The sequence below is a fragment of the Alternaria viburni genome (assembly GCF_023758015.1).
Source record: "Alternaria viburni strain BMP 2772 chromosome Unknown scaffold_24, whole genome shotgun sequence".
Classification (NCBI taxonomy): domain Eukaryota; kingdom Fungi; phylum Ascomycota; class Dothideomycetes; order Pleosporales; family Pleosporaceae; genus Alternaria; species Alternaria viburni.
In genome coordinates this window covers 232,202-259,946 of record NW_026055793.1, presented here as the reverse complement: position 1 = coordinate 259,946, position 27,745 = coordinate 232,202, and the positions used below count along the sequence as shown (strand labels likewise).

General features: G+C 54.3%; 11 protein-coding genes across 11 annotated transcripts; 6 read left to right on the top strand and 5 right to left on the bottom strand.

Annotated features, from left to right (window-relative positions):
- Window positions 1–1,014: 1,014 nt before the first annotated feature.
- J4E79_009316 (uncharacterized protein) lies at window positions 1,015–3,030 on the bottom strand (the record flags this gene model as incomplete). The annotated part of the gene is made up of 4 exons (XM_049358164.1): window positions 1,015–2,448; window positions 2,639–2,870; window positions 2,923–2,958; window positions 3,014–3,030. 4 exons carry the CDS (start codon window positions 3,028–3,030, stop codon window positions 1,015–1,017), a joined length of 1,719 nt encoding a protein of 572 aa, XP_049207380.1.
- A 399-nt stretch (window positions 3,031–3,429) lies between these two features.
- J4E79_009315 (uncharacterized protein) lies at window positions 3,430–4,100 on the top strand (the record flags this gene model as incomplete). The annotated part of the gene is made up of 2 exons (XM_049358163.1): window positions 3,430–3,599; window positions 3,701–4,100. The coding sequence occupies 2 exons, from the start codon at window positions 3,430–3,432 to the stop codon at window positions 4,098–4,100; spliced, it is 570 nt and encodes a 189-aa protein (XP_049207379.1).
- Window positions 4,101–5,112: 1,012 nt separating this feature from the next.
- J4E79_009314 (uncharacterized protein) lies at window positions 5,113–8,080 on the bottom strand (the record flags this gene model as incomplete). The annotated part of the gene is made up of 2 exons (XM_049358162.1): window positions 5,113–7,035; window positions 7,391–8,080. The coding sequence occupies 2 exons, from the start codon at window positions 8,078–8,080 to the stop codon at window positions 5,113–5,115; spliced, it is 2,613 nt and encodes an 870-aa protein (XP_049207378.1).
- A 1,358-nt stretch (window positions 8,081–9,438) lies between these two features.
- On the top strand, window positions 9,439–12,784 carry J4E79_009313 (uncharacterized protein; the record flags this gene model as incomplete). The annotated part of the gene is made up of 4 exons (XM_049358161.1): window positions 9,439–10,371; window positions 10,434–10,670; window positions 11,477–12,679; window positions 12,752–12,784. The coding sequence occupies 4 exons, from the start codon at window positions 9,439–9,441 to the stop codon at window positions 12,782–12,784; spliced, it is 2,406 nt and encodes an 801-aa protein (XP_049207377.1).
- Window positions 12,785–14,342: 1,558 nt separating this feature from the next.
- Window positions 14,343–15,038, bottom strand: J4E79_009312 (uncharacterized protein; the record flags this gene model as incomplete). Its single annotated transcript, XM_049358160.1, has 1 exon — window positions 14,343–15,038. One exon carries the CDS (start codon window positions 15,036–15,038, stop codon window positions 14,343–14,345), a length of 696 nt encoding a protein of 231 aa, XP_049207376.1.
- Window positions 15,039–17,325: 2,287 nt separating this feature from the next.
- On the top strand, window positions 17,326–17,845 carry J4E79_009311 (uncharacterized protein; the record flags this gene model as incomplete). Its single annotated transcript, XM_049358159.1, has 2 exons — window positions 17,326–17,403; window positions 17,453–17,845. The coding sequence occupies 2 exons, from the start codon at window positions 17,326–17,328 to the stop codon at window positions 17,843–17,845; spliced, it is 471 nt and encodes a 156-aa protein (XP_049207375.1).
- Window positions 17,846–18,171: 326 nt separating this feature from the next.
- On the bottom strand, window positions 18,172–19,725 carry J4E79_009310 (uncharacterized protein; the record flags this gene model as incomplete). Its single annotated transcript, XM_049358158.1, has 2 exons — window positions 18,172–19,486; window positions 19,562–19,725. The coding sequence occupies 2 exons, from the start codon at window positions 19,723–19,725 to the stop codon at window positions 18,172–18,174; spliced, it is 1,479 nt and encodes a 492-aa protein (XP_049207374.1).
- An 886-nt stretch (window positions 19,726–20,611) lies between these two features.
- Window positions 20,612–22,246, top strand: J4E79_009309 (uncharacterized protein; the record flags this gene model as incomplete). Its single annotated transcript, XM_049358157.1, has 2 exons — window positions 20,612–20,922; window positions 20,977–22,246. 2 exons carry the CDS (start codon window positions 20,612–20,614, stop codon window positions 22,244–22,246), a joined length of 1,581 nt encoding a protein of 526 aa, XP_049207373.1.
- Window positions 22,247–22,632: 386 nt separating this feature from the next.
- Window positions 22,633–23,779, top strand: J4E79_009308 (uncharacterized protein; the record flags this gene model as incomplete). Its single annotated transcript, XM_049358156.1, has 4 exons — window positions 22,633–22,775; window positions 22,823–22,995; window positions 23,045–23,608; window positions 23,661–23,779. The coding sequence occupies 4 exons, from the start codon at window positions 22,633–22,635 to the stop codon at window positions 23,777–23,779; spliced, it is 999 nt and encodes a 332-aa protein (XP_049207372.1).
- A 784-nt stretch (window positions 23,780–24,563) lies between these two features.
- Window positions 24,564–25,834, top strand: J4E79_009307 (uncharacterized protein; the record flags this gene model as incomplete). The annotated part of the gene is made up of 2 exons (XM_049358155.1): window positions 24,564–24,603; window positions 24,723–25,834. 2 exons carry the CDS (start codon window positions 24,564–24,566, stop codon window positions 25,832–25,834), a joined length of 1,152 nt encoding a protein of 383 aa, XP_049207371.1.
- Window positions 25,835–26,093: 259 nt separating this feature from the next.
- On the bottom strand, window positions 26,094–27,683 carry J4E79_009306 (uncharacterized protein; the record flags this gene model as incomplete). Its single annotated transcript, XM_049358154.1, has 1 exon — window positions 26,094–27,683. The coding sequence occupies one exon, from the start codon at window positions 27,681–27,683 to the stop codon at window positions 26,094–26,096; it is 1,590 nt and encodes a 529-aa protein (XP_049207370.1).
- Window positions 27,684–27,745: the final 62 nt, after the last annotated feature.

Sequence of the window (27,745 nt, the reverse complement as noted above, 5' to 3'; positions counted from 1 at the left end):
TAAACACATACTCGTATTACCCGACAAGCCTCTCCAACACATCATACCAAACCTCAGCAGGACTGAAACCCCCCACAACCCCACCCCCAAGCATGTGCCAAACAGTCCTAAAATCTGTCCCCTCTGCAAATTTTGCGGTCCACTGCACAGGCCCTACCTGAAAACAAACCACTGGCACGAACCCTGTGCAGCCGCAGCAACAGCGGGCCCTTGTCGCAACCCTCCTGAAGTGAACAGGCAGGGTAACAATGTATGCCGACGCTGCATCAACCTGGCTAATGAGAAGAGGAAGGACGATGACAAGAAGAAGAAGGATGACGATAAGAAAAGGGACAAGGATAAGAGGGCGCAAGATAAGGTGGACAAGGCGGCGAGGATGAAGGCCTGGGGTAAGAGCAATAAGGCGGAGGGGAAGGCTATTAAGAGGTTGGGATAGGCGCTGAGGAGTGAGGGGAGGGAGAGGGGCGGGAGGGATTGGTTGTTATTCATGGTATATATTCATTTAGCGATGTCATGGGCGGGGCGAATACCGGTGGGTGTCAGAACTGCTGTGTATAGTGAATTAGTAATGAGACATACATGTTGAGCAATGGTAGTACCTTTCACACTGTACCCGGTCAGGGCAGCAAGGCAACCCCTCAAGTGGAAAAGCACAATCACCGAAACACCAGATGTGAGTCTTCATAATCTTCATTGTATGTCATAGCACGTATGCCTTCAGGCCCTGTCCTGTATACCACACCCCCAAGTATTCCCAGCTTTTGACTCCCGCTTCCCATCGCTACCGTGGAGAGATACAAATACAAAGCGGAGCAAATCAGATAAGATGCCGCCCCAGAAAAACGCAGGAGAGTCGTGCCCATAGGGCTTTGGGGGGATGAAAAGACAAAAAAGACGCTCGGCGTGCTGGAAGCTATGCACAAGACTGCAGAGATGGACGAAAAGGAAATGCTAGTAAAGCGCAATGCCTTCGAGGCTGAGGTATGAGTTTGGATTGGCAGGTCCTCCCGCCCACTAAGCGGCAGGCTGGGCACCAAACTCAGCGCCACCGCGACCTCTGGGTGCGCCACGGCCACGGTAGCCGAAGCCCCGACCGCGTCCGCGTCCACGGCCACGTCCTCGACCACCCCGGTAGCCGTCAACGCTGCCCTGGCCAAAGGTCTCCATGTTCTTCTGGCGCTCCTGGCTCCTGAACTCTTGACCACGGGTGGCCGCCTCTTCTCTGTCCTTCAGCTCGCTCGAGATGTTGTCGAAGAAGGAGCTCTTGTCGTACATGGATCCACCAGGGATAACGACTTCTTCCTTCTCCGTGGAAGCCTCGCCAGCAGGGACTGCTGGGGCATCGCCCATCGGGGATCCAGATGCGATGGCTTCCTTGACCAAGTCCTGCTTGTTGAACTTTGCGTTGGACGACTCAAAGTCAAAGTCGGTTGTGGGCACTTCCATCTTGGGGTGTTGAGGGTGAGCACCACCTCGTCCTCCTCTCCCGCCCCGACCACGGAACTCTCCGGTCCCTCGTTGACGAGGCTGGTGCTGGCGGCTTTGCTGTTCGCGCATGCCCTGCACCTGCTGTGCCAAGTTGTTCATGGGGTCTGAGACAGGCGGTTGACCCTGCGGTTGACCTGGTGCCTGACCCTTGTTCTGGAGGTTGAGCTTGGCCATGGCCTCAGCGACAGCGGCGGTTGCCAACTGAGTAGCGTTTTGTTGCTGGGCAGCGGTGGGCATTTGCGCAGGAGCAGCAGAGGGGCCGGCACCTTGTTGTGCTTGAGGCGCCGCCTTCGTCGCCCTTGGGCTTGGAATCGGTACAGCGGGAATGATTCGACCACCCTTGGGTCCGCTGGGCGCACCCTTCGCGGGTGGTTGGCCGTTCTGGGGGTGGGGTGGTGCCAACGCAGCCGATACATCTGGCTTCGAGTCGACTGGTGGCGGGGGAGCCTGCTTGCCTGGTGCAGCTGGTGATGCCTTCGCGCCGTTCTTGGCTTGTGGCTTGGATGGTGCGCCGTCTGCCTCTGCTACCTTCGGTTGCTGGACCTGACCTGGCTTCTCATCCTTGCCTGCTTGGGGACCCTGAGGACCCCGTGGGCCTTGTGGAGGTTGGTTCTGGTTCAGGCCGGGAGGGCCAATGGGCATGTTAGGCGAGAAGGGACCAGGTGGCTGCTGGAAGCCGTGACCAGGAGGGAACCAGCCAGGAGGCGCTCCGAATGGAGGCGGCGGCATGCCAAACGCGCCTGGTGGACCTCCCGGGAAAGGACCTGGGCCACCGGGACCACCAGGGAAACCACCTGGAGGACCGAATCTGTTTCCATATGCACCAGGGCCGCCAGGACCACCGAACGGAGGGTATCCGCCAGGCGGGAATTGACCTGGTTGAGGAAAGTTCGGCGGCGGTTGTTGACGACCGGCGAGATCTTGTGGACTGCCCTCTTGCCGCGACTGGGGTTGTTGTACCTGTGGCGCATGCGTCGCGTCAGCTTTGGCTTCGAAAAGTATGTAGCAGAAGGAGTTTGGGTAAAGGATCTCAGAAGGAAGGCAACGGAAAATATCCACACGGTTTTGCGCTCTCGGTGGTTTAAATGATTTACATCCGAAAATTTTACATCATCGAAAAAGAAAAGAAAGGGTGGTTGTGTAGACTTACTCCGATGATGGCTGGGTCCTGCGGCATGGCAGGCTGGGCCTTTTCCTTGACAGGCTCTTCGATGCGCAGATCCTTCACATCGCTGCCCCGGAAGACAATTTGCTCGTATACGACGTCTGACGGCGGGTACTCGTCTTTGCCGCCCTTGCGGCCCTCTGTGCCGAAAGAGCGCACATTGTCTAATGAAACTGTGGAGGCTTCTGAGTTGATCTCGACGAGGGTACCGACATAGCTGGGGGCTGTTAGTCGCGTCGCGCAATGCCTTCACGCGATGGAGGACTCACCGGATGTCACTCTTGGAGATGAGAGAAATGCGAGATCTACGCGTCCGACGTCAGCTGGAGCTCCAGCTCGAATTGGAGAGCTGCGACTAACCCGATGAACTCGGACATGGCTGTGTAACGTGGGTATCAAAACGGGTATCGAAGGAATTGAAGCTCAATGAACAAGAAAAGAAGGCGGGAAAGTGGTTGGGAAGGGTGCAAGTGGTTGGTGGAGGAGTGAGGGGTGAGAGAAGGTTGGAGAGCTCCGTGGTCGTGGGCTGAAGCTGCAGAAACTTGGCGCACGTTTAGCGAGGCGTAGTCTGGAAGCTTGGAGCCTCGCTCGTCCACCTGGCACCTCGGGCTTCCTTTACCCCACACGTACCACCGTTGCAGTCTTTGTCGGGTTGCAACTGCACCCATGCTTTGTCACCCATGAACTTGTCGACTTTAGACCCTTGAGGTCGTGAATTGTATCACCTTTCCAATCTTCACTTTCTCCCAGGGCTCTACGTTGCCCAACCCCTCGCTATGAGCGTTACCGACGACGGGCTAAACGACATCTATGAGGCTCTGGATCGCTACAACTGGGACGATGACATCGAGTTCCAGGCCGGTCTGCAGGCCATCATCGGCAGTAACAGCACGCCAGAACAGACGACCGAGCTAGCACTGCGGGCGCGGTGTTTCTATTATGCGAGGTACGTTCGGTTCGAGACTTCTACTACTGCATCTATCTCAGCCCAATTGGGACGCGAGAGATGTCTATGTTCCAAGAACGATGTTTACTAAAACCCCACAGAAAATACAACAAAAACATCGACTTCAACGCCTACAAAGCCTACCGCAGCGCCCGCAACCGCCCCCCACCCACACCACCAACCCCGCACAACGTCCTCGCCTCCTCCGTCGTAGACGAGATGCTTCCAGCGGGCACCACACCCAACGCATCCACAACCAGCCTGCCCATAACCAGCGACCTCCCTCCAAGCAGCTCGCCAAGCGGCATCATGCCCCCACCCACAACCACAGCCGAACCACCAGCACCCTACCCCACATCCTTCGCCCACATCGTCGAGCTCATCACAAGCGGAAAGCCCGTGCCTGGCATCAAAGAGATCCCGCCGACGGTACTAGAAGGCCAAGGCACGGAGGCTAGTAAGCCGAAGAGGAAGAAGCCGTGGGAGAAGGATGGGGCGTGATGGCCCCGCCCTCGTATCAAATATAGATTCCAGTATCGGGTGACAAGTAGAAGGCATGGCGCCGTCGTTGTCAAAAGGAGATGGAGACATTCCATGTATGCCCGTACCGCTTGCTTGGTCATCGGATAGTAGTTCAACATGATGAAGTTTCGCAACCGCTCTAGGCAAGTGTCCAGATACTTGCCCAGAGCGGTTGCGAAACTTCATCATGTTAACCCAATCTGCCCATTCAATATCTTATACAGAACTACCATCCGATGGCCCAGCAAGCGGTGTGTAAATTCGAATCGTAATTCAACATGGTACGTGTAGAAGAGGCATACATGGAATGGTTCTAGGATGCATTTGGCGCTGTAGATACCAATGACAGCAACAATGTCCCCCCTTACCCTGGAATGTACATACAAACATGAAGTACAAGTAGAAAGTGTGGCTTCGTCGTTACAAAGGCAGGTAGATACATTCCATGTATGCCTCTTCCCTTTGTGGCTCATGCTGTCCAATTCGCCAATATACAAAGCTAAGTATAGCGAGGACTTGGATAGCAAAAGACACAAAGGGAAGAGGCATACATGGAATAGTTATAGCTACGCAGAACAAAGGAAAGATACACATGCAGATATGATTCCAGGCTGGCTTCGGAGTACAGATGATCAAGATACAACGATACTATGCATTTAGTCCAGAAAACAACCTACACGCTATGCTACCTACATCCAAGATTTTCCCCTTCCATATATCCATCCACACAGCCTTCCCCTATCATCCCCACTCCCAACCCAATCATATCCTATCCCAATCCCATCCCAATCCCATCCCAATCCCAATCCCAAGAGTAAGAATACCAAACAGCAAACTGGGGTATATAGCAGATCCAACCTCCCAACCTTGCCCAACCTAACCTTCCCATCCAATATACGCCCAATATACACAAACATTAAAAGAGAACATCAACATCAACCCACCCTATGATTTTACCCGCTTTGAAAACGAAACGAAACTGTTCCTCCTCTTATAGCACAGCCTCAAGAATGCGATCTTTGAGGGTCTTAACCTCCTCTTCCCTCTCCCATAACCGTCGTTGCATGTCTAGGAACTTGGCTTTCCAGGCCGCGGGCGTCATCTGACTTGCTCCAGCACCCTCTCGATCTAATGCCGCATCGCCGTCTCCTCTGCGGTCTCCACTCGCGTCTTCAGTGTTCTCATTGCGGATTTCCAGGCCTTTAGCGACCCACTCCCCAGTCAACCCGCCAAAGTTAACAGCGAAGAAGACGTCAAAGGTTTCTTTTATGCGACTACCCGAGTTGCCAGGGTGAGACCGTAGGTTATCTCCAGTGGCATCCCCATCGTCTTCGTCATCGTCGATAGGACTTTCATAGCCATCACCTCCAATGCGGAAGCGTATGCATTCGACGCGACGGACGCCGCCTGTGGGGCCGCCGATACCGATGCCGACTGCGCTTGTGAGACCCAGACAACTGCTGATGGCTATGCCGAGGGTTTGGTCGGACATGACTTTCGCGGGGGAGGACGGCAATCCCGATGCTGGCTTTGAGTAGAGTGGTTGGAGGATAGCAGTAGCTAGGGTTTTCGCTTCGTTGCCTCTTAAGCGCTTCCGACGCCCGGTAAGCGGGGCACGGATTAGTTCGGCGGCTAAGGCGCGGTTGAGTGTTTCGAGAGGGATTGAGGGGAGAGACGGGGAGGTGGTGGAAAGGTCTGGCGAGGTTTGCGAGCGGATTGGGGGAGGTGGTCGATGCTGGGCGGGTGTTTCGGAGGGCGTGAGCGCACCGTGGAAGGTCTGATGAGTTGGCCTGTTGTCTTGTTTTTGGTACATGCTTTGTTGCTCGTAGCCATGTGCGGGCGACACCTGTGTTGAGGCGGCGCTTATTGGGGAAGGCCCTAGGCCCGTGCCTGGGGAGTCGTTCTGCTCTCCATTCACGAGTACTGTTGGTGTGACTAATCGCACTACTGGGTTGCCGACATTTGGAGGGACCTGGAGACTCAGTCGCTGCTTCTGGGGCGCCCCACCCATGAGCTGGCCTTCCATCTTGGAAGGCGATATGGCAGATGCTGGTGTTGGCGGAAAGCGGAAGGAGTTCTCGGGTGCTGGAGGGTCAGAGTGCGCCCGCTCAACTATCGGTGTCAGATTGCCTGGAGTGCGGTCGATTGGCGGGCCTTCTTTGGTCTTCGGATTCGCTGGAAACGTGTTATACGGCCCATCTCGAAATGATCGATTGCTCGGCGGCCGGCCACGAAGCTTGCCGGTAGACGAGGTGTTGTTGGTCGACCATGCCGACGATACAGCGGGGCCATGACGCCGGCGAGAGCGTGATCTCGCACTGGAAGGCGTGACAGCAGACTGGGGCTCATCGAAGAAGGGGTATGCGGATTGTGGTGTTACCGCAGAAAGTGGATGAGGGGTTTGAGGCGTGTCGTGAGGATTCAGTCGCCATCGTATGTGTTGTCCAGACATCGGCGAATCGGTATATGGTGTCAGGCTTTGGCCTAAACGACTTGGTGCTGAAGCTGCTGTTAAAGCCGAAGAGGGTGTGACGGTTGAGACTGCAGTCCACGCTTCTTGAGGTGTGAGGAAGCCTCCGTGCATGTTGTGAGGATGGGCGCTAGTGGGGTACGCTGATTGGGGCTGCAGCACGTTGCCAAACGGTATTGACGTATCCAACTGCGGGCGCTTACGAGCCGGTGTGCCTTCGTCAAAGTCGATGTCGTCCTCTCCGTCATCAGCTTTCCGCCGCCCGCGCTTCGGTTTGAACTTGGGATCGAGAGCGCGGATAGCCAGATCTTCCTCCAAAGGCACGCCATCCCGCCCGTCAGCCGGAAAGGGGTTGTGAGGAGGAGGTATTTGCAGGAAGTAGGGGTGCTGCTTGCCCAGCAGATACTCGAAGAAGGCGTCGATGTGCATGGCGCGCATCCATCGCTGTGATGATTAGCAAAGGTCGGAATGATGTATGAAATGACAAGTGATTGGGGGCCAGGTCGGGATGCGCGGCCCCTCTGACCTGCAGAGGCCCCATCTTCGACCAAGTCGTGAGGAACAGTACATCTCAGATATCTCACATAGTGAGTGGCTCGGTTCGCACACTGCGCCGGATACCAAGTAGGTGGTTCGGATCACAATGAGGCGTTTGAGGCTGAAGTCGACTGCGCCGCACGACCCGGATGACATGCATGAGACGTTGTTGGAGCCCGCTGGGCCAGAACTCGGAAAATGTGTAGAAAATGACTCGGCGATTGCCGGATATAAGAAGTGTGAATGAATTTGAGGCTCTTACCTTTAGTCTGACTGAGTACTGCTGCACCTTCTGCGTGCTCTGTCCCTCGTCCGTGTTCGGCGGCTTGACGCCCAGATCCAGCGCCAGTTGTGTCCATGTCTTGATCTCTTTGGCGTCCAGCTTGCGTATCAGCTCGAAGAGGGTCCATGTGTTGAATGCGTTGCCGTCGCTCTTGGGCGGCGTCCGGAACAGCTTGACGAGTTCGCTCGTGTCGATGGTGGTGGGGAAGTTGGGGTTGCAGTAGAGGATGAAGGTCGCGTAGGCGTCGTCGATGGTGTCGTCGGCTACATTGCGCGATGGCGTGTCGCGGTCGGCGGGCTCGTAGTGGGCAGATGGCTGGCGCGGCTGGCTGGTGGGCGATATGGCAGCGAAGCGCGGCGAGGCATGCGCAGACGCCGGGGGAGTCTGCGAGCTGCGCATGTCGGCGTAGAAGCCGTGGGCGAGGTTATGGGCATTGTCTGGCTGAAGTAGGTGACTGGACTGGGGAATGGGCGTGTGCACATTGCGGCTGGCACCTGTGCTCTGCTCCAGTCCCGGATCAATTGCTGCTACACCACCGCCGCCTGGATGCCGGAAGGGCGAGTAGGCCGGCCCGCTGCCAGGCCCCGCGTGTTCGTAGTGCTGGTGGGCGTTGGCTGTCAGGTGCAGGCTGTGCTCCGTCTCTCCCTCGTCGCCAAAGTCGACCTGCATGGTTCTCCACAGTGTAACGCGCTCTGCTGCTTCCTCGGCCCGTCAGCATGCCATGAGGGCGTCGAGATGATTCGCGGCCGCGCTAATGCCAATAGCAGGCCATGGATATAGAGCCAGTCCCGAGGTTTGCTTCTTCTGGCCCCAAGGGGAGTCCTCAGCAGCGCCTGCTGTCGCAGCGGAGCCGGCGAGTGCAGCGCGAAGAGGTCCAACGATAGGATGCGATGCGCCCAGCGCCGTCGCTCGGTCAGGGCAGTCGCGAGCGGGCGATTACGTCGTTTGCGATGGCAGCGCGCTATGGAGTCGCGTCGTCGAGGGTCCAGCGGGTGGTAATTTGCGGTCGTTCAGGTGCTATGGCGGGTCGTGCCTGCCTGCTTCGGGGCATTTTGGTCAGTTATGCCAGCTGAGCGGTACCCCAGCATCGTCCGTCTATTCTTAGATCAGCCGACGCACCACTGCTCACCACACCCATGTCGCTGCACCATCCGAACCCCTACCACCGCTGCTCTGCACGCTCACTGGCTGCCTATTTACGCTCTACACTGAATATGCGACAATGCCTATCGAGTGGCAACCATCCCAAGCCCTTTTGGTCGTACCTGCCATTGTAACTGACGTACGCCGGCCGAACCTCGCTCTTGGAATATTGCCACTACACCGACTACGACCTTTCTGGGGCGAATACTCGTGTCGCGCCGCATGGAGTCTAAGACGGTATCATGGTGCGAACAAGAGCAAGCTAGGGTGGTCGCAGAGATCGTGAGACGGTCAGAGTCTTCTCTGCTGCGTCGTCGAATGTGGCGCATACCTCTTGGGTGGAGCGATGCAGTCAGGTATTCTTCGACTCAGTGAATTGAAGGCAGCAAGCAGGTCTGTGAATCCAGGGCTATGGCCGTTTTAGCAGTGACTCCTGCGCACTACGCACCGACACCGCTGACCACACTTATCTGTGTCCATCCAGTCCCATTGTCAACTTCCACCCACACGAGATAATCTCGACTCAATTCCACGCAGCTTTCGCCAAGATGAGTTTTTCCGCCCTTCCAACAGAGCTGCTCAGCATGATCTTTGATGAGATCCGAAGAAAAGAGGATATGCAAGCCATTTCTCTCGTTTGCCACAAATGCCGCGTTAATCTCGCGCCACTGATGTGGTACACGTTGAACACCGATCTTCTGCTAAGCAAATCTCAGTCTATGAAAGCACTTGTCGATTCACAGAGCATGATACTCCCTCATATCCGACGGATTATCATAGCAACACCCCGACGAGTCGCGGGCGATTCGTTTGAAGTGGACCAAATCGAGCACAAATTACGTCTACTGTTAACGTCCCTACCTCGCGACCGGATCACGCACTTCATGGCCACCAAGTTGATGCCGAGCCGCCATACTATCCATATGCTTCTCAAATCCCAGCGGAAGCTCAAAGAATTGAACTTCCGCATCAGGCCCGACGAGGCCTTCGCGGGCAAGGGGCCTCTTCCTATCCGCACAACTGGTCCTTTGATGGAACCTCCACTAAAAGACCTCACTGGACTAGCTGTATATGTTCATTGCTATCCGACACTAGCGAAAAGCTCTTTTGAGTACTACCGCAAACTTCTCCCATACGTTCCCAAGCTGCAGACCTTGTCCATAGAGGGCACGCTCTTTGAGAATCGTCCACTCGACCGCCTGGACATGCATCACATCCTACAGCATGACATAAAAGAGCCCATTCTGACAAGTCTCACTACCCTCCGTCTGAAGCTTATCGACCTTGGAATGAGCCACAAGGTGATTTTCAGTAACATGAACTTTGCTAACCTTCGCACGTTGTCACTGATTGGCTGCAATGACATGGCTCCCTTCTTTGGTGGCCTCCTGGTACAACGCGCCAACAGTGACAGCAGCTATCTTTCCCGTCTTTCCGATCTGGAGATCTTCTTCCCTTCCAATTCACCCCATCCCTACACCGACATTCAGGCTGTCCAACGCTTCCTCGAGACTGGTCCTAAACTTGACAAGCTCATCTTGGACGTATCGCGTCATGCCTTGATAAACAAAGACGCTATCATCGCTCAGTCTAAGCTCAAGTCACTGGAACTGGGTACTGGTGAGGAGAGGGCAGGGCGTTCATATGCAGTGGAAGACGTCAAAGCGATTCTAGCCGCTTGTTCAGAGCTCGCAGACATCGCCATTAATCTCCCTGCAGCGAACCTAGGATCCCTTATCGATCTAGCTCATGACTTCAGACTGGGAAGACCCCAAAACTGTCTCACACATGTAGAGACCGAGTTCGAAGCCATGCTCGTAAGTTCCAGACCCTACTTACTCCTCACCACTAGACCACCAGCTGACATCGACCCATCTAGACCGTACTCGCCCAGCACACCCCTCTTCACACCCTCCGCATATTGAACCTCCCAATTTTCGGAGAGATCGAAATAGCACACAAACCAGACTCGCTCAACGCTACCGAACGCCGATTAGCCCGCATCCTGTACAAGAATTATGTAACGGAGATCATGCGCTTCATGGCGAGATGCGGTACCGCACCCATTGTTTTCGACACCCGGCCTAGCATTACTTATCAAATCTTCGATGAGTGTGTATGGCCTGCTTATCTGTTCAACAAGGGAGATCTTTGTGATGCGACAGGGAAGAGGGAGGTGATGGCGGTGCATGTGGATAGATATCCGCAGGATGATAAAGAGTCGCTTGTGATGCGTATGGCGGGGTCGAGTATCTGATGTTTGGTAGAGGTGGGTGGCAGATACGGGGGAAATGAGAGACGCACAATATGGGAAGGAGCGAGCAAACCTTTGGATGTTCAGCGACACCAAGTTCCCGCCGCTTCACGTAACGCCGTTTGACGCACAAACATGCGTGATTCAACACATCGGTCCAGAGATCGCCATGCTGCCCAGATTCAACTCTACAATGTGCGTTCAATGATCTCGCTTTTGCCTTGTATCGCGCTAGCGCCTTGGCGCGACGGCCTTTGGTCTACGCATGTGCACGCTCTTGATGTCGATTTGACTTAACTCTTCCACCTTACTATTCTACAGTAATAGACTTCTCAATTGCAGCGCCCTCACGAGATCTGCCTACAGTCCAGAAATATCCGACGATAAGACTACCCCCCTGCTTGCATCCCGGGGTTGGTGGGGCAACACATTGACGCGTCGTCGCACGAGCCATGTTCATGTTCATGCTGAGCCGTCCACCCGCGACGCGCAAACTTCCCCCTTTCACTACCTACGATCGTAGCACTCCGCGCACTCACGATTCCACACCACTATGGCGAGCGCGACTTTCTCCGATCTACCAACTGAGCTGGTTGTCAATGTTTTCGCTTTCGTAAGTTCCGGGCATTACCGCTCTGCAAGCCAGAAAGCGCTAACACATATGTTAGATTCGGCAAAAGAAAGATCAAGGCGTTGTATGTCTCGTCAGCCGCTCATGGCGGGAGCTTATGGCCCCTATCTTGTGGGAAAAGCTTGAATTCAGCTTGGGTGATCACCAAGGCTCTTCCCCTGGCCGCTCTTTGACGACGTTATTAGATCCTAACTCTGGGATCCTCCCACATGTACGGAATCTATGCTTTGCGGACTTTACGGATGAGGATGCGGAGAACCGTCTCGAGTCGTTGATCTTGGCACTTCCACGCGATAAACTCCGCGTTTTCCAGGCCTATGGCGACATGCAGCATGAGCTTTTCTTGCAATTGTTGCGATCGCAGACCAAGCTAGAGAGCTTCTATGCAACGACTCCATTTACCTGCCTTGGCTCGACGAGTGACTATCATTATGCTTCCCGGGAATACCGCGCGTGGGTTGCATCGCTGACGCCTGAACTGAAGGAGATTAGTCTTCTTCTAGAGCGCGAAGAGGAAGACGAGGAAGAAGAGGTCGAGAAGAACCACCGGAATCTGCAGAGCTTTATCGACCTCTACCCTAGTCTCGAAAGGCTGAACTTGTCAGCCGATTGTGACCCTCCGATCTCATTACAAGAACTGCTCTCGCTATCGCCGGAGAGTCGCCTATTCTCCAATCTGACATCGATCAAAATGGAGGCAATGAGCTTGGTACCGGATGCTTTATATCAGTTCTCCCACAACTTCGACGTTGCAAGGTTAGAGAAGTTGCATCTCAAGGACTGCAGCTCGATGTCGCTGTTCTTCGACAGTCTCTCAGAATCGTACATTGAAACACCCGGTAAATTAAGGGAGTTGTGCATCCGCCTAGATAACGGTGTTGAAGACGAAGTGCAGGTCGAGACCACAACATCCATTGAAAACTTCCTCAAAGTCTGCTGCGCTAGACTTGAGAATCTCGAACTACACCTCTCCAACGGCAAACTGGTCGACAAAAGTTGTCTTCTGCCTCACGCTGAAACGCTTCGTAACGTCATTATCGAAAAATCCCAATACGGAATTCCGGATTCTCAGTCGCACTACTACTCGGGAGACGAAGTCGGGGTAATTTTGAGGGCGTGCACAAAGCTCAGAGGACTGGCCATCAATCTGCCACCTATCGATCTCGGACATATCACAGAGCTCGGGGACTTTCAATTCAAAGCAAGTGAGCGGGATTGTGCCGCTTTCAAAGATGTACTAGTAAGTAATGTCCTTTTTGTATTGGTATCTTTATTGATTGGCATCGTAGGAACAATGTGCCGCACATCCCAGTCTTCATACCATGGAAATACTGAGCGAGCCTGATATCACATTTTCTTATGATTCGGAGACATTTGAAGAGACGCCTTTGATGGAGGAACGCAGCTTCCGTGCGTCGTGCGAGGCTGCCATGAAACACTTCGGCGATCAGATCTTCAGTCACATGTCGCAGTGTGGTACAGTCCCGAGACTCCTCCTAGTCGAATCCTTTGACACTCGTGATTTTGAAGAAGGGGAAGATCGTTATTTCTGGCCTTGGTATATCCACACGCGCGGAAATGTTCGAGATATTTCGGGCAGCAATTTAGTAGGTGCAGCGCGCGTTGAGATGGAGAAGATCTCGAGGAACTACCCTGGCGACTTCATCCTCAGGCGCTTTTCTAGCTAATGTCTATCATGAGCTTATAAGCTGTATTGTATCTCGTAGTATGCAAATCATGAGGGTAATGCATGCTTCAGCGTGCACCACATCGGAATCGAACCTAGTATGCGCTCTATCGTATGCCGAGTGAAGGTCCCTGCTCACTTCCACAAGTCTCGGCAGCACGCCAATACTGCAAGAGCTGCGCGTCCTACCTTTCTCGCGACACACCTTTCTCTCTTCTCACCGGCGCTGCTGCTACCTGAGATGTCTCTGCACCTGCCCCCGACAGCCTCCACATCCAGCCATGACGCACAGAAACCTTATTGATTTACAGCTCGAATTAGTCGGTCATGTTTTCGCCTTGGTACGTTGCATTTCGAAAGGGACTCTGGGTATCAGGGATGTGCTGACAAGAACATGCAAGTGCGAAACAAGACCGATCAAGGTGTCGTGAGCTTCGTCAACCGTGCATGTCGTAGGGTAAGGCAGATCTCAGAACTACACAAACACGTTTCAACCAAACATGCTCTTTCTTCTGCTAAGCCGGAACGTTAGCTGTCAGATGATGAGCCAGCTGTACAGCCGGAGTTGCGTCGCATGATGTAGTGTGACATTTGCCCATTTCAGCATCTGGATCCGAACCAAATGCCATCTTCCAGACCACTGACACATGGAACTTCATATCAACATCCAGCGACCTGGAACAGCCTCGATAAAGGCTACAGAAACCCATGCAGTCGAATGGCGGCACTAGATCCTCTTTCATCTCCTCTCGTCCTTTTACAATCCGAGATATCGCCTTCTTGTCGAGTCCAGTGCGTCTCCGGCCCAGGAACAACGCTTTGCGTGAATCGAGATTAGGCTCTTTGTAGAGCCGATGCTGTATCGCGTCGATAGACTCGGGTCGACGAGGCAGTACGGACGCCTGAGCTGTGCGAATAGGACAGCTGGGTATACGCGTTCACAGCAATGTCCCGGCCCTGAGCACCAGGTACGCCCAGCCGGTATCCCTGGAATGGGTTCCAGTCGTCTTTCTGGGCGAGAATATTGAATGCGAAAGGCGAATCGACGGCAAAGGCTCGTTTTATGAGGTACTCGAAGACTTCATGCTCCTTAGTGTCGGTCATAACTCCCGATGTCGCGCCGTGTAGTGATGAGAGCAGTTGGATCTCCGGATGAAGTATGTGAACACTCTTGGCTTGCACAGTCTTTTCACCCCTCCATATTAACGCCAAATATCTAATGAACGCAAGTGCCATCTAGCGCTTCTGTCGCCGCCTGTACGGGATCTTCGTCTTCTTCATCGCTATACACCTCGAGCGCCGCTTGAAATGCCTCTCGGTCCCAGTCCCGTTCTTGCCCGTCTCCCGGCCACCCAGCTCTTCTCATCTTGCGCAAAAGCGACTTGAACTCGTGGTCCGCGTCATCAAGCTCCCAGTACATCGGTACCGCCTCAACGATATCCGTCTGGACACCGATCCAGCGCAGCTCGCGGAACCGTTGCTTGCAGACCGCAAAGAACTCGCGTGGGCGATAGACGTTGAAGCCCCCCCGCCAACGCTCGTTCTCGTCCCCGGCGTAGCGCTCTTGCACCACGGCATTGAGCTCTGGCGCTGGCTCGTCGGGCAGGCCGCAAGGTTCCCCCCAGTAGACATAGCCATCAGCCGTGTTGATGATGAGATTGTAGCCATTACGCCCATTGCTGTTACCGAAGGAGATACATGACGGCGGTAACGGATCGCCTATAGGCTCAACGTAGTATTCAAGATCGCCGTCCCGGATCCGTTTCTGCATCGCATCGCTGCGGTAGTCCTGAATGCGAGTGTTCTTCATGATGACGTGCTTGCCGTAGGCTTTGTCTGGCTCAATAAAGTCTACAAAAGGCATGTGGCGGAGCAAGTCGATGACTGCATCAGTCTTGTTCAGGTTGGCCATGGTGGATTGTGTGATGGATGGCCAGCCATTGTCGGGGGCTGGGGACACGGCAGAATTATCCCAGAAGACTCGATTGCAAAACTCGTAGTAGTCGGTCAAAAGTGTGATAAACTCGACTTGGTCGAAAGGCATGGTAGCACGTCAACCTTGGACCCTGAGAAAAAGCTGAACACATTGGAGTCTACGTTGATGTTACTATTTTGCAAGTTTTCAACTCAACGCAGTCTACAAACTAGTCTAGCATTTATCTGGTGTGAGGTGGTAGGAGGAAGTGGAAAAGAACACTATTCCAACATGGTGGGGCGTGGGCAGGGTAGATTACCTATGCTGACGGTTAAATAGGGCCTTCAAACGTCATCACACGCCGACGCCGACGTGCCCTGTCACGTGCCAGTTTTTGAGCAATCTTCCAGAAAATGAAGCGCCCGACAAACCTCCATTTCCCGAAAGCGCAATATATATGTACGCCTATTTCCACGCAGCAGATGCGACGAAGACAGTGCAAGTTAGAGAAGGCAGCCGTGTCGCCTGTTGTCGTTTCAGCGCCATGTTACCAACGTGAGCAGGAGTGGATATGGTAAAGTAGAGAGTGAGGCTTGAGAGAATGTGAGGTGCCAGCAAAGGTGAGATATGCGGCTGGAAGGTGCGACGGGGCACTGCCCGCGAAGACTGTCATCACAACATGTTGGGGAAGGCACTATCAGGCACGACAAGAACCACTGTGCAAATACTGAGTGTGAGCCTAAAGATTACTCACTCGGTGGATGACGACTTTGCTCATCCAGTATGGCGCACAGAGGCACTGCGCTGATGGTACTGATGATAGATCCATAAGAGAGAGGGCGCAGTGTATACCTCCAGGCTGAGGCTTACACTCGGATTTAGACAGGGCTGAGTGACATTACGCTCCTTCTTGTGCCCACCTGCCGTGATGGACCCTGATCGCGTCCACAGGTCTTGGCGTTGCACATGGGCATGAGCAAACACCGCACGAGCCACGCGCCTTTACCTCGATTGCTCTCACCCCGATGGCTAGTTCCTTCCTAAACTTATTCACGACAACGCAGTTGCGCAGCTTGTCCCCGTTTACACACTCAACATGGCGCATGCGACCTTCGCCGACCTGCCGCCCGAAATGGTCGGTAATGTGTTCGCCTTCGTAAGTGGCAGCGACCGCCCCATACATGAAAACAGCTAAAAGCTCAAGCAGATTCGATCAAAGCCTGACCAGAGTAGCGTCTGTCTGGTTAACCGCGCATGCAGAGTCCTCATGGCACCCATGATGTGGGAACGATTGGAGACGGACTTCCGCAATGTCACTCCTCGACTTCTTGCGACACTGATACATCCGGATTCAAAGATTGCCAGCCACGTTCGAGAACTGGGAGTTTCCGACACAATCAGCTCATCTGAATTAGAAGACCGCTTGCGACTGATACTAACAGCCATCCCACGGGATCGCGTTCGAAGTTTCGAGTGTCGTTGCCCATTCAGCACGCTCACGCTACAAATTCTCTTGCAAACTCAACGAAAAATCGAAACCCTGGAAGTTTTGACTCCTTTCACCACACTCGGGCAACGCGTATCGTCTGAGTTTGACTCCGAAGAACACCACACGTGGATGACTTCATCATTACCCGATGTTAAGTCCATTGAGTTGTACATAGCAACCCGTAGCTCACCGGAAGAACGTCTTTTCGAGGGCTTCAAATCTATCTCCGAGAATCATCCAAAGATAGATGTTCTAGATCTATATCCAATGCAGGATACTGGGACCGAGGTTTCCTCCCTGTGCGGAATACTTCGCCATGCAAAAGAGATTCCACTTTTCTCAAATCTCTCAAGCCTACGACTTTTCGGATTAAGATTGGGAGAAACGGGAGACCGAGCAATATCAAAGGGTTTTGATCTCTCCAAGCTGTCTTGTCTACAGATAAGCGGGTGCGACCATATCGTACCCTTCGTAGAGTCATTCTCTTCGTATTATACTTCCGGCATTGGCAAGTTGGATTGTCTCTATATCGTTCTTCCATGCCAACTCGAACAGCCAGAAAACTCAGTCAAGGCCATAGAATCGTTGCTCAAGGTCTCCCCTAAGCTCCTGTGTCTACAGCTGGATCTCTCCCGACATGGTTTCGTTGCCAAAGAATACATCTTGGCCCATTGCCAGACGCTCGAAACTCTTATGCTAGGTTCTGGAGAATCACCAATCGGCAGTTATTTCACTGTCACAGATATGACGACTATACTACGGGCTTGTACTCGTCTAGTGTATTTGGCGGTTAACATGCCGGCTGTGCATCTGGGTGCGATCACCGAGCTTGGAACTGGATTTTACCCAGAAGGAGAATTCGCGGATATGCTGGTACGCCTCAGGCCCCATCACATAAGTCGTATTCGCTAACAAATCCCAGGCCGTGATCTCCACACACCCCGTACTCGAAGCGTTTCGCGTTCTCAACCCCCCTACGGTCAAGTTTGACGAGGATGATGATGCCAGCGAATCGGCACCTGTGAGGGCACAAGTCTACCTCTGTCAAGTACTCATGCAACACTTTGCGAACAAGATCCTCCGATACATGGCTGACCGAGGATCTAATCTACGGGTTCTCATCATCAAGCCTAGCTCGGAGAATGTTCGAGTTAATGGGGAAGAATTGCATGTCGATACTAATGGTCACCGATGGCCCGAATATCACTACGCCCGAGGTCGGCTCGCAGAAGTCACGGGCACGAATGGAGTGGTTGCGCATCCTTTGAGGAACATTCTACTGGACTTTCCTGATTTGGTGTCGTTGCTCCATTGAGATTAAGAAGACGGATGCTGATAGGGAGAAGTGGGCACGAGAAAGAGCTTCGGGGGTTGAACATTGGCAGCGGGTTTAGTAGGTAGTCTAAATGACTACCTTCTTCTCATGACCTCTGCTTCTAATAAAAGCGTTGAAGCGCATTTGGATGTGCTTTGGTGCGCGTATCAAACATATATCGGAACGCTCGTAGATCTGCAATGCAATGCGATTTTAATGCAAAACTATGCGACGCTATGCTAAACTAACAACAAAAGGGTATAATGCTTTTCTCCAACGAAAGACCGTTACTCACAACCTCTTCCTTTCCCTTCCCAACAACCAAATCATGCCTTCTCCGCCTCCAACTCCTTAGCTTCACGCCTCCTCCGCCACACCGGCCCCATCTTGATCTCCAGCAACATAAGCGGCATCAACAAACAACATATGCCGCCCCAAAACGTATACGTCCAGCCATCGCCCCACGCACTCGCCATGCGATCGATGATAGACACCAGAATCGCAGCCAGCGAGCAGCGTACCAAATTCGTGCACGCCGTCGCTCCTGAACTACGCGATTGCAGAATATCGATGTTGAGTGTCATGGTGGTGTTGAGAATACCAATCGACGTCCAGCCCAGCATAACGCCAAGAATGAGTGGAACAGCGATATGAGCTTTAGCCTGTATCGTCCAACCCCAAGCAATGACGCAGACGATGAAGAGGGAGAGGTAGAAGGGCATTATGCGTAACCGGGCGTGTTCGATGGTGAAGTTATCACCACACCGCTCTTTAATACGTCTGTACTCCCAATCCAGCATCTTGCCCGTCATCGTAGAACCTAGAATCATGCCCGCGCCGACGGGAAGGTAGCAAAGCCCCAGCACCGTCTCCGACAGCTCCGGGTATATCTTTGCAAAAGCCGAAGAAATGGTGGCGGTGATTGTGTAATTGACAGCGTAGACCAGCCCGGTAAAAGTGAGCAGGACGATGACATCAGGGTACGTAAAGAGGACAAAGGGATTAACAGAGTGCTTGGCCTTAGCGCGGGAATCCGGGTCGAAGGCTTCTTTCGTTGCTTTTTGGCCGACGATAGGCAGGATAGCGCGTTGGAGGCGGGGCACAGGGATACTGCCATTACCCGCGATGCTCCTCAGGGTCTCGGGCAGGAAAAGCGCGATGCACAGCAGACAAACCGCTACCATGATGACGATGGACCAGAAGATGGATCGCCAGCCCAAGCCCTGCGAGAGCGCGCCTCCAATCGCAGGTGCAATACACGGAGCGAGCATAGGACCGAGGTTGAACATGCCAAAGTAGCCGCCTCGTTCGCGGCTCGTGGATATATCGCCTATGACGCCGGCGCCAAGGGCGATGGTGCTGGCGCTGCCGCCGGACTGGAAGCAGCGCAGGAAGAGGAGCAGCCAGAAGTGGCTGGTTGGACAGAGGGCTAGGCCGATGGACGAGGCGACGAGGATGCTAAGACATACCAGGTAGACGAGGCGGCGGCCGTAGCGGTCACTGATGGGGCCCCATAGCATAGGGCTGATTCCTTGGAAGACTAGGTAGACGGTGACGGTTTGGTTGATGGCTTCGGAGGTTTGGTTGAAGGCGCGGGCGAGGGTTGGGATTGCTGGGAAGTAGATGTTTGCGGGGAGGGGGCTGTGGTGGTGTTAGTTATTTTTCTATGTGTGTATCTTGAGATGAGATGAGATGAGATGAAAGGAAAGAATGTACCTATAGAACCCCGCCAACGCGACCATGGCTACGATGAGCCATTTCTCTTTGCTGGTATAAATACTATATGGGACTTCGACTTCACCTTCAACCGGCAGCTCAGGTGCAACAGCAGCCTCGTCGACCGGTATAGGTTCACGCTTGTTCTCTTCGTCGGCAGCCATAACCAGATTCCAAATATGAGCGCAGCAGAAGGAGATGAGCGAAGAGGGACAGCCTCATGCAAGGCGACGCCGCAGCGCTCAACGCCCATGATAACTAACATCACTCTCCCCGAGGACGCTACACGCCCTCGTCGGAGTATCAAGCACCGCACGCAGTGTGGTTGGACGAGTGTCGCCCATCTCGGTCAAGACCGTGGGGAAGGTCCGGCAGACCGGCGAGAAGTCGGCAAGCGCGTCTATAATCAGGCCATTGCGCAGCGCAGCAAGCATGCAGCCGACAAAACCTCATGCACACCACGGCATACGCATCGCACATCCACCTCCGTCATGGTCGGAGTAGCATCCTGAAGCTACAGCTGCACACAGTCAAAGGCGCGGTTATTAGACGGCTATCATGCGGTTGTCGGCTTAGCAGCGCGCGAGGTGGGCCAGATCGTCATGGACCCTTTGTTGTGGGATGCGTGCATTCGTGCATTGAAACGATTTTGCAGCGCTCGGTGCCGAACGGGTGCGCGTCTAGCCTTGCCGGGCACAGGATGCGCGAACCAGAAATGTTGTGTTTGCAAAAAATCTCTGTTCGCGATAGTCGCAAGTCCGCCACTATGGGGTAAGCAAAGAGTCATAACGACGTTGCACAGGGTGGAGCAAATGATTCAGGTATATAGTCGCGCCGGGGCCTTATCGCATCACACGACTGAGCAGTTTCACACTATTACTTCGCATTGCAAGCCGTAGACGGACATAGCGAGTGGGTCGTCAACGGCGTCTGTACCATCATCTCGGGTCCCTTACGCACGACTGACAAACCTTTACACGCGCAATATCTCGGGGTGGAGCGGCGAAAACGGTTGCTGCGAGCCAAGAGACCACGGGTCCGGGAAAAGAGATGGCAGACGCCCCGAATGGAGGTGTAGGCAGTAGCAGGGTGGGGAGTGGTGCTCCTTCGCGGGAACAGGAAGACATCAAGCGGCCCAATCTCTCGGTTGGGGAAGTCGCGGGAGTGGAGCAGCAACATGGCGATGTCACGGTGGGCAAGCACGAAAGAGTTGGAGGGTGGAGAGGGGTGCTGAGTTTTCTGGAAAAGAAAGGTGATGTTGAGCTCAGAGGGTGTACGCCTGTGCCGTATGAGGATAGGACAGAGACGCAGTATTCAAAGATCTTCACGCTTTGGTTTTGCATGAGTTGTAATCCGTTGCCGTAAGTGGTCAATTGGGGAGTGGTGGCCTTGCATGATGGCTAACGGGTATGCAGTGTGACTTTTGGCATGGTGGGCACAATGTCTTTTGCTCTTAGTCTGAGGGACGCGGCGCTGGTTATTCTTTTCTTTACCCTCGTGTCGACGGTGCCGGTGGCGTACATGTGTACGTGGGGGCCGAAGACAGGTATGCGACAGCTGGTCCAGGCGAGGTTTTCCTTCGGGAAGTACTTTGTCTCGCTGTTGATACTGCTTAACCTTGCAACGCTGACGGGCTTCTGCGTTGTCGACAGCGTCATTGGTGGTATGGCACTGTCGGCGGTGCAGGAGGGAGCGACCATCAACGCCACGGTGGGTATCGTCATCATCGCCATATTGTCGCTGGTCATCTCCTTTTGCGGCTTCGGAGTATTGCATCACTACGAGCGATGGGCATGGATCCCAGCATTGGCCGCACTCATTATTGCGGCAGGATGCGGGGGTAGCAGTCTCAGCCAGCAAGTTTCAGCACCTGCTGCTACAGCGTCACAGATCCTCTCGTTTGGCGGTCTCGTGGCGAGCTTCATGCTTCCATGGGCTGCACTTGCGAGCGACTTCTCGACGTACATGCATCCCAAGGCTCCTCCCTTCCGGATCGCGCTCTACACCTACACCGGACTTGCGCTGCCTACGATCCTGCTGATGACGCTCGGTGCAGCGATGGGAGGTGCGACGCCAAACATTGCCTCATGGCAGGCTGGGTACGACGTCAACGCAGCGAGCGGTGTCCTCGCAGCTATGCTTCAACCAGCTGGCGGGTTTGGTCGCTTCGTCACAGTCGTGCTTGCCTTTAGCATGTTGGGTAATCTGTCGGCGACAATGTACAGCGTAACACTGAACCTGCAGATGCTCCTTCCCTGGCTCTTCCGCATCCCGCGCATCTTCTTCAGCATCGTCATCACTGGAATTGTAATTGGCGTTGCTGTCGAGGCATCCAGTAGCTTCTTCCTGAACCTCGAGAACTTCATCGGCGTCATCGGGTACTGGAGTGCGGCCTTCATTGGCATTGCTATCACCGAACACGTGCTGTTCCGACGCAGCAGCTTCATGGCCTATACCGAGGATGAAGAGGCGTGGGACGAGCCGAGCAAGCTGCCACCCGGTTTCGCGGCAATTGGCGCGTTCCTGCTCTCCTTTGGCCTCATCATCCCGTGTATGGGACAGATTTGGTGGACAGGACCCATCGCGGAGACTACGGGCGACATCGGGTTGGAGGTAGCAGTTGTGCTGGCAGCGGTGCTCTATGTACCGTTTCGGGTAGCAGAGAGGAGGATATACGGGAGGTAGTTGCAGAATAATCCAGTAGCAACGACCGATCAAGAGTAATGATTACATGTTTGTTGTGCAGTGCATGAGGCGAAAAGATTGCACATGTTGGTAGTTTGGAGAGGATTACCGCATGCGACTAGATCGGGGGAAGTTGTTGCCTCGGTTGTACGTCTTACCCCGGAAATGCTTGGTGACGTTCACAAGCCAGCCGGAGCCGCAGCTCAAATGCGGAGACGAAGACCATCCGACGAGACTTGAAGCTGCTTCCCTTTTGATACCCTTTCCTTCACTGTTTATCCTAACCTTCCCAATCCCATCGGCTTACCGGCTGCTCCTTCCTCCCGTCGCGACAACCGCCCGCTTCCCCTCTTCAGCTCCCGCGCGACTAAACTCTGCACTCGGCCATGTCTCAAACACAGGAAAAGGCGCAGGAGAAGCTCATCGAGTCGACTTCGTCGGTGCCCCAGAGCACGGCGGCTCAGCAGAGCGACAATGTTGCGCATGCGCTGGCTGGCGCTGGTGGAGGACTGCTGTCCATGGCCCTGACGTATGCGCCATCGCGACAATGCGATGCGGGCTGCTAACAACCCCCAGCTACCCGCTCATCACCCTCTCTACCCGCGCCCAGGTCGAATCCAAGCGCGCGCAATCATCGACGCTCAATGCCGCGCGCCGCATTATCAAGCGCGAGGGTGTCGCCGGCCTCTACGCCGGTCTCGACTCTGCCCTCTTCGGCATCAGCGTCACAAACTTCGTCTACTACTACTGTACGCCAATACACGTCTAAGCGATACCGCAAAGTACTGACGGCATCAGGGTACGAATGGACCCGCTCCTTCTTCGAGAAGGCTGCGCTCAAAGCCGGTCGCGCCTCCTCCAAGCTCACCACAGTCGAGTCCATGATGGCAGGCGCCCTGGCCGGCAGCGCAACCGTCCTCATGACCAACCCCATCTGGGTCGTCAACACGCGCATGACGACGCGCAAATCCGAAGCCTCCGACGAGTCGCTCCCGGGCGCGCCTACCCCCGCACAGAAAGCGCCATCGACGCTTGGCACGCTCTTCGCCCTCGTGCGCGACGAGGGTCCCGCGCGCCTGTTCGCTGGTGTCATGCCGGCGTTGGTCTTGGTCATCAACCCCATTCTGCAATACACCGTCTTCGAGCAGCTGAAGCAGATGCTGGAGAAGCGGAGGAGGGTCACGCCCAAGGATGCGTTCTACCTTGGTGCGCTGGGCAAGCTGTTGGCTACCAGCATCACCTACCCGTACATCACTGTCAAGAGCAGGATGCACGTTGCGGGCAGGGATGGACCGAGGGAGGACATGTTGACCACCTTCAGGCGCATCATCAGGGAGGAGGGATACACTGGGCTGTACGGAGGTATGTGGAGAACGAGTTGAAAGAGGAAAGCCAACGTGCTAACCAATCCTAGGTATCGGACCCAAGGTCACCCAGAGTGTCATTACCGCCGCCTTCCTCTTCGCCTTCAAGGATGCGCTGTACGCCTACACGATCCAGGCACGCAAGAAGCTTGCCATGCGCAAGGTCTAGGGCGTCCCTCGAACTAGTACATCTCGGAAATAGTCGCGGTCGCAGTCGCAGCTGTATATCGGGTTAAGACGCGACCCGTAAAAGAAGGTCGACACTATAGAGGACGATGGAGAGTCGTATTAGGTCACGAGCACTTGCTAGAGCATTGTTTTCACGGTACGTAGAGGGACTACAAGGCTTTAAAATGTATATACCCGGAATTCCACGCATTACTAGTATTAAATTAGAATGTTATGCTTATAGTGTACAGCAATTTAACAAGTATGCGCCCACAATATGTTGATGCAAAAAACAGACTTTTTAGCAAAAACATACAACAGCGGGGATTCGCTAGTGGTTACCTACCTAACTACTAATCTGCTGGTACAATGCTTGTATATGGCTGAGCGGACGGGAAGCCTAATTCTTATTGTCCTATGGTCGTATGTGGAGGAACAGGCATCTCCACGGGCTATAGAATGACCAAAAAGATCTTTCCCATTATCTGATTTAGCGGTGTTATCGAAAGAAAAGGCGGATAGCATCCCGTCTCTCCGCTTTTCGCGTCATCAGGCCCTCTGACATGCAACCGCCCGCTGCGGGGTACTCTAATTGAGAGGTTGTCAACGCCCTATCATGGCATGTTGCACATGTACCTGCAGCATGAATGTGCCCTAGGGCGCATGAGACATGTAGGATGGGGCTGTATAAATAGCGATGGAAGTAGAAATACAACTAGGGTGCCCATCAATTCAACTTTGTCCTCTCCCTGCATCTCGTCATTGATATAAACGCATTCGGCAAGATGAGCTCGGAGCCGTTTACGCTGAGGTGGGGTATCTTGGGTATGCACAATTGAGTTCGTATATAGATGAGAGGAGGCTAATTGATCGTAGCGACGGGAGGCATAGCAACAAGTAAGATCTTTAATGTCTAGCGATCCGCCCATCTTAACACCCCACAGCATTCACAAAAGACCTCCTCATCGATCCCCAAACCCGCGATGTAACCGATATTCGCCATGCCGTCGCCGCGGCAGCATCTTCCACGTCGGCAAGCCGTGCCGCCGAATTTCTCACATCCGTCGGCGCACCCCCCAGCGCACGCGCCTACGGCTCCTACACCGCCCTCGTCTCCGACCCAAATATCGACATCATCTACATCGCCACCCCCCATTCCCACCACTACCACCACGCCCGCCTCTGTCTCAACGCCGGAAAACATGTGCTGATTGAGAAACCCATCACCGTCAACGCAGCTCAATGCCAGGAACTGAGGAAATTAGCGAAAGAGAAGGGGAAGTTCATGATGGAAGCCGTGTGGACGCGATTCTTCCCCCTCTCCCGCGAAGTCTGCTCCATCATTAAAGAAGGGAAGTTGGGCGATATAAAGCGTGTATTCGCCGACTTCAGTTTCTGGAACGATGTGAACAAGGAGTTTGGCACGCAGCATAGGATGGTGAATCCCAAGCTCGCAGGCGGCGCGTTACTGGATCTGGGGATTTATAGTTTAACGTGGGTGGTTATGGCGTTGTGGCATTGCCAACCGGACGGGAAGAGGCAAGAGCCGGTTGTGAGTTCGGCGGTGAGTAAGTGTGCGACGGGCGTTGATGAGACGACGACTGTGCTGTTAAGTTTTCCGGGGTCGGGGGCGCAGGGCGTGGCGGGGACGAGTATTGTTGTTGCTACGACGCCCAACGCTGAGCATCCCAATCCGGGGGGTGATGCGGTGAGGATACAAGGGACGTTGGGCGATTTGACCGTTGACTATGCGCCGAAACCGCGCACATATACGCTCACGCCTGCTGCGAATGAGAAACGTGGGAAACTGGCGGACTTTGAGTACGAAGTCGTTGATAAATACAGAGAGATACCTGGGGGAGGTCACGGCATGTTCTGGGAAGCAGACGAGTGTGCAAGGTGTATCCGGGATGGGAAGTTGGAGAGTGAGGTTATGGGGTTGGAGGAGACGGAGGTGGTTATGCGGGTTATGGATCAGGTTAGGAGGCAGGGGGGTGTGGTGTATCCGGCTGTGATTGAGAGTACGGAGGCGGGTTTGGAGGGGTTTGGGGTGTGAGAAGCGGAGTAGGAACAGATAAATGATTGAGAATGTGGAAGAGAGAAGGAGCAAAACAGGTGGATAAGCTGTTATCTTCGAGTTTTGGTGCTAGAGGTGAGTAGCTACACTAACAAAGACGTCACTCCACCGTTTTCACGCTGTTTCCTCATACCACCATACCACTCCTTTCGATCACATCCTCAAGATCCTCATACCTCCCCCCCTTTCATAACACCTTCCTCACACCTCCCCACCGTAAAACCACCACCACACCAGCCTAACCCCCCCTCGTAGGCACAGGTTCTTCCGAAGCCGCCGGCTCCTTCGAAACACCATCTTCCACAGCAGCGACACGACCAAACAATTTATTGCAGTAGTGACCAGAACGACAAGCAGGTCCGCAAGTACCCGGTGGGCAACCATAATCCGCTGCCGTTACTGCAGGAGGAAGGGAAGCGGAAATCTCGTCGGGTATGTGACGGGCATTGATGTCGACGGTGTTGGTGAGGGTGTTGGTGACTGTGACGACGTAGATTGGGTTTGTTGGGTCGGGTTCTTGATGGGTGGTGGTAGCGGGGGTGTCGGTGGCGGTGACGACGTAGACTGGGTCTGTTGGTTCAGCTTCTTGACTTGGGTTGACAGTGTTGGTGTCGGTGACTGTGACGACGTAGATGGGGTCAGTCGGCTCAGCTTCTTCATGGGCGGTGGTAGCGAGGGTGTCGGTGACCGTGACGACGTAGACTGGGTCAGTCGGCTCAGCCTCTTGACGTTCGTTGACATCGTGGGTTTTAGTGACAGTGATGACAACGATCGGGTCAACTGGTCCAGCTTCTTTAGTGTTCGTGTTCGTCATGACCTCGACAAGATCAGTCGGTCCAGCCTCTTGACGGGCAGTCACACGCTTGACATGGGTGACCGTAACAACGTAGACTGGCTTACCACCCACTTCAGCCTCTTGACGAGCGTAGATATCCTTGGTAGCCGTCGCCGTCGGGGTGCTTGATACATGACTTGCGAAAGGGCAATCAGGTCCAACCCAACCCGGAGGACAAGACTTCGTAGGTTTAGGCGGTGAGACGACAACGCTGCAGTCGCTTCCAACATGACCTGGAGAACATGTCGATGTCGGCGCCGCCTGCCTCGCAACAAGACGCTGAGACCGCCCACCGAGATCCTCAGACGCTGCTCTAGGCGCATGAGTCGCCCTCGCCTGCCTTGCGACCCACCTCTGAGACCGTCCACCACCGTAGTCCGGGGGGAAGATAGTGCTAGTCGCCATGGGCCAGCAGAAGTGTATGTCAGGATTATCGTCCCGCGTAAAGGCAGAGGAGTGGCAACCGCACTCATACGATGTAGAGCAAGTAGGCTTAGACTTATCCGGTCCGCATTGGATATGCGTAGAGATCGCAGTCGCATAGGTCTTGGAGTCCCAAGAGGTGATCTCAGTGCAAGTCGCCGTAGTCGGCAGGGCCTGGCGACGCTGAGCGGTGACAGAGACGCGGGTCGGGCGGACGGAGTCCGAGAAACCTTCAGAGGGCTTGGAAATCTCGGAGTCCCCAGAGGTCTTGGTCTTGGAGGGCTTGGGCGGCTTGTGCGTCTTGATGGACTTGGAGGTGTGGACGCTGGCTCGGGTGTGGGATTCGACTACGGTGAGCTGGCGGCGGTGCGCGGTGATGGTTCTGGTGAGCTCAGTGGAGTCGGTGGTTTCCTTGGAGGTGTAGGCGTTGGAGCGGGCTGGTGGAGTGCGTACTGTAGTGCAGTACTTGGGGTTGTTGCATGGCCTTGTTGTTAGGGTTGTCTCGCTGCCTTGGCTCATGGCGAGGCCGATGAAGCCTAGGGCGGCGAGGCAGAGGGTGGTGAACTTCATTTTTGCTGTTTTCGAGTAAGTATTGAGGCAGTGGGATAAGTAGGAACTTGTTGGGCTACCTG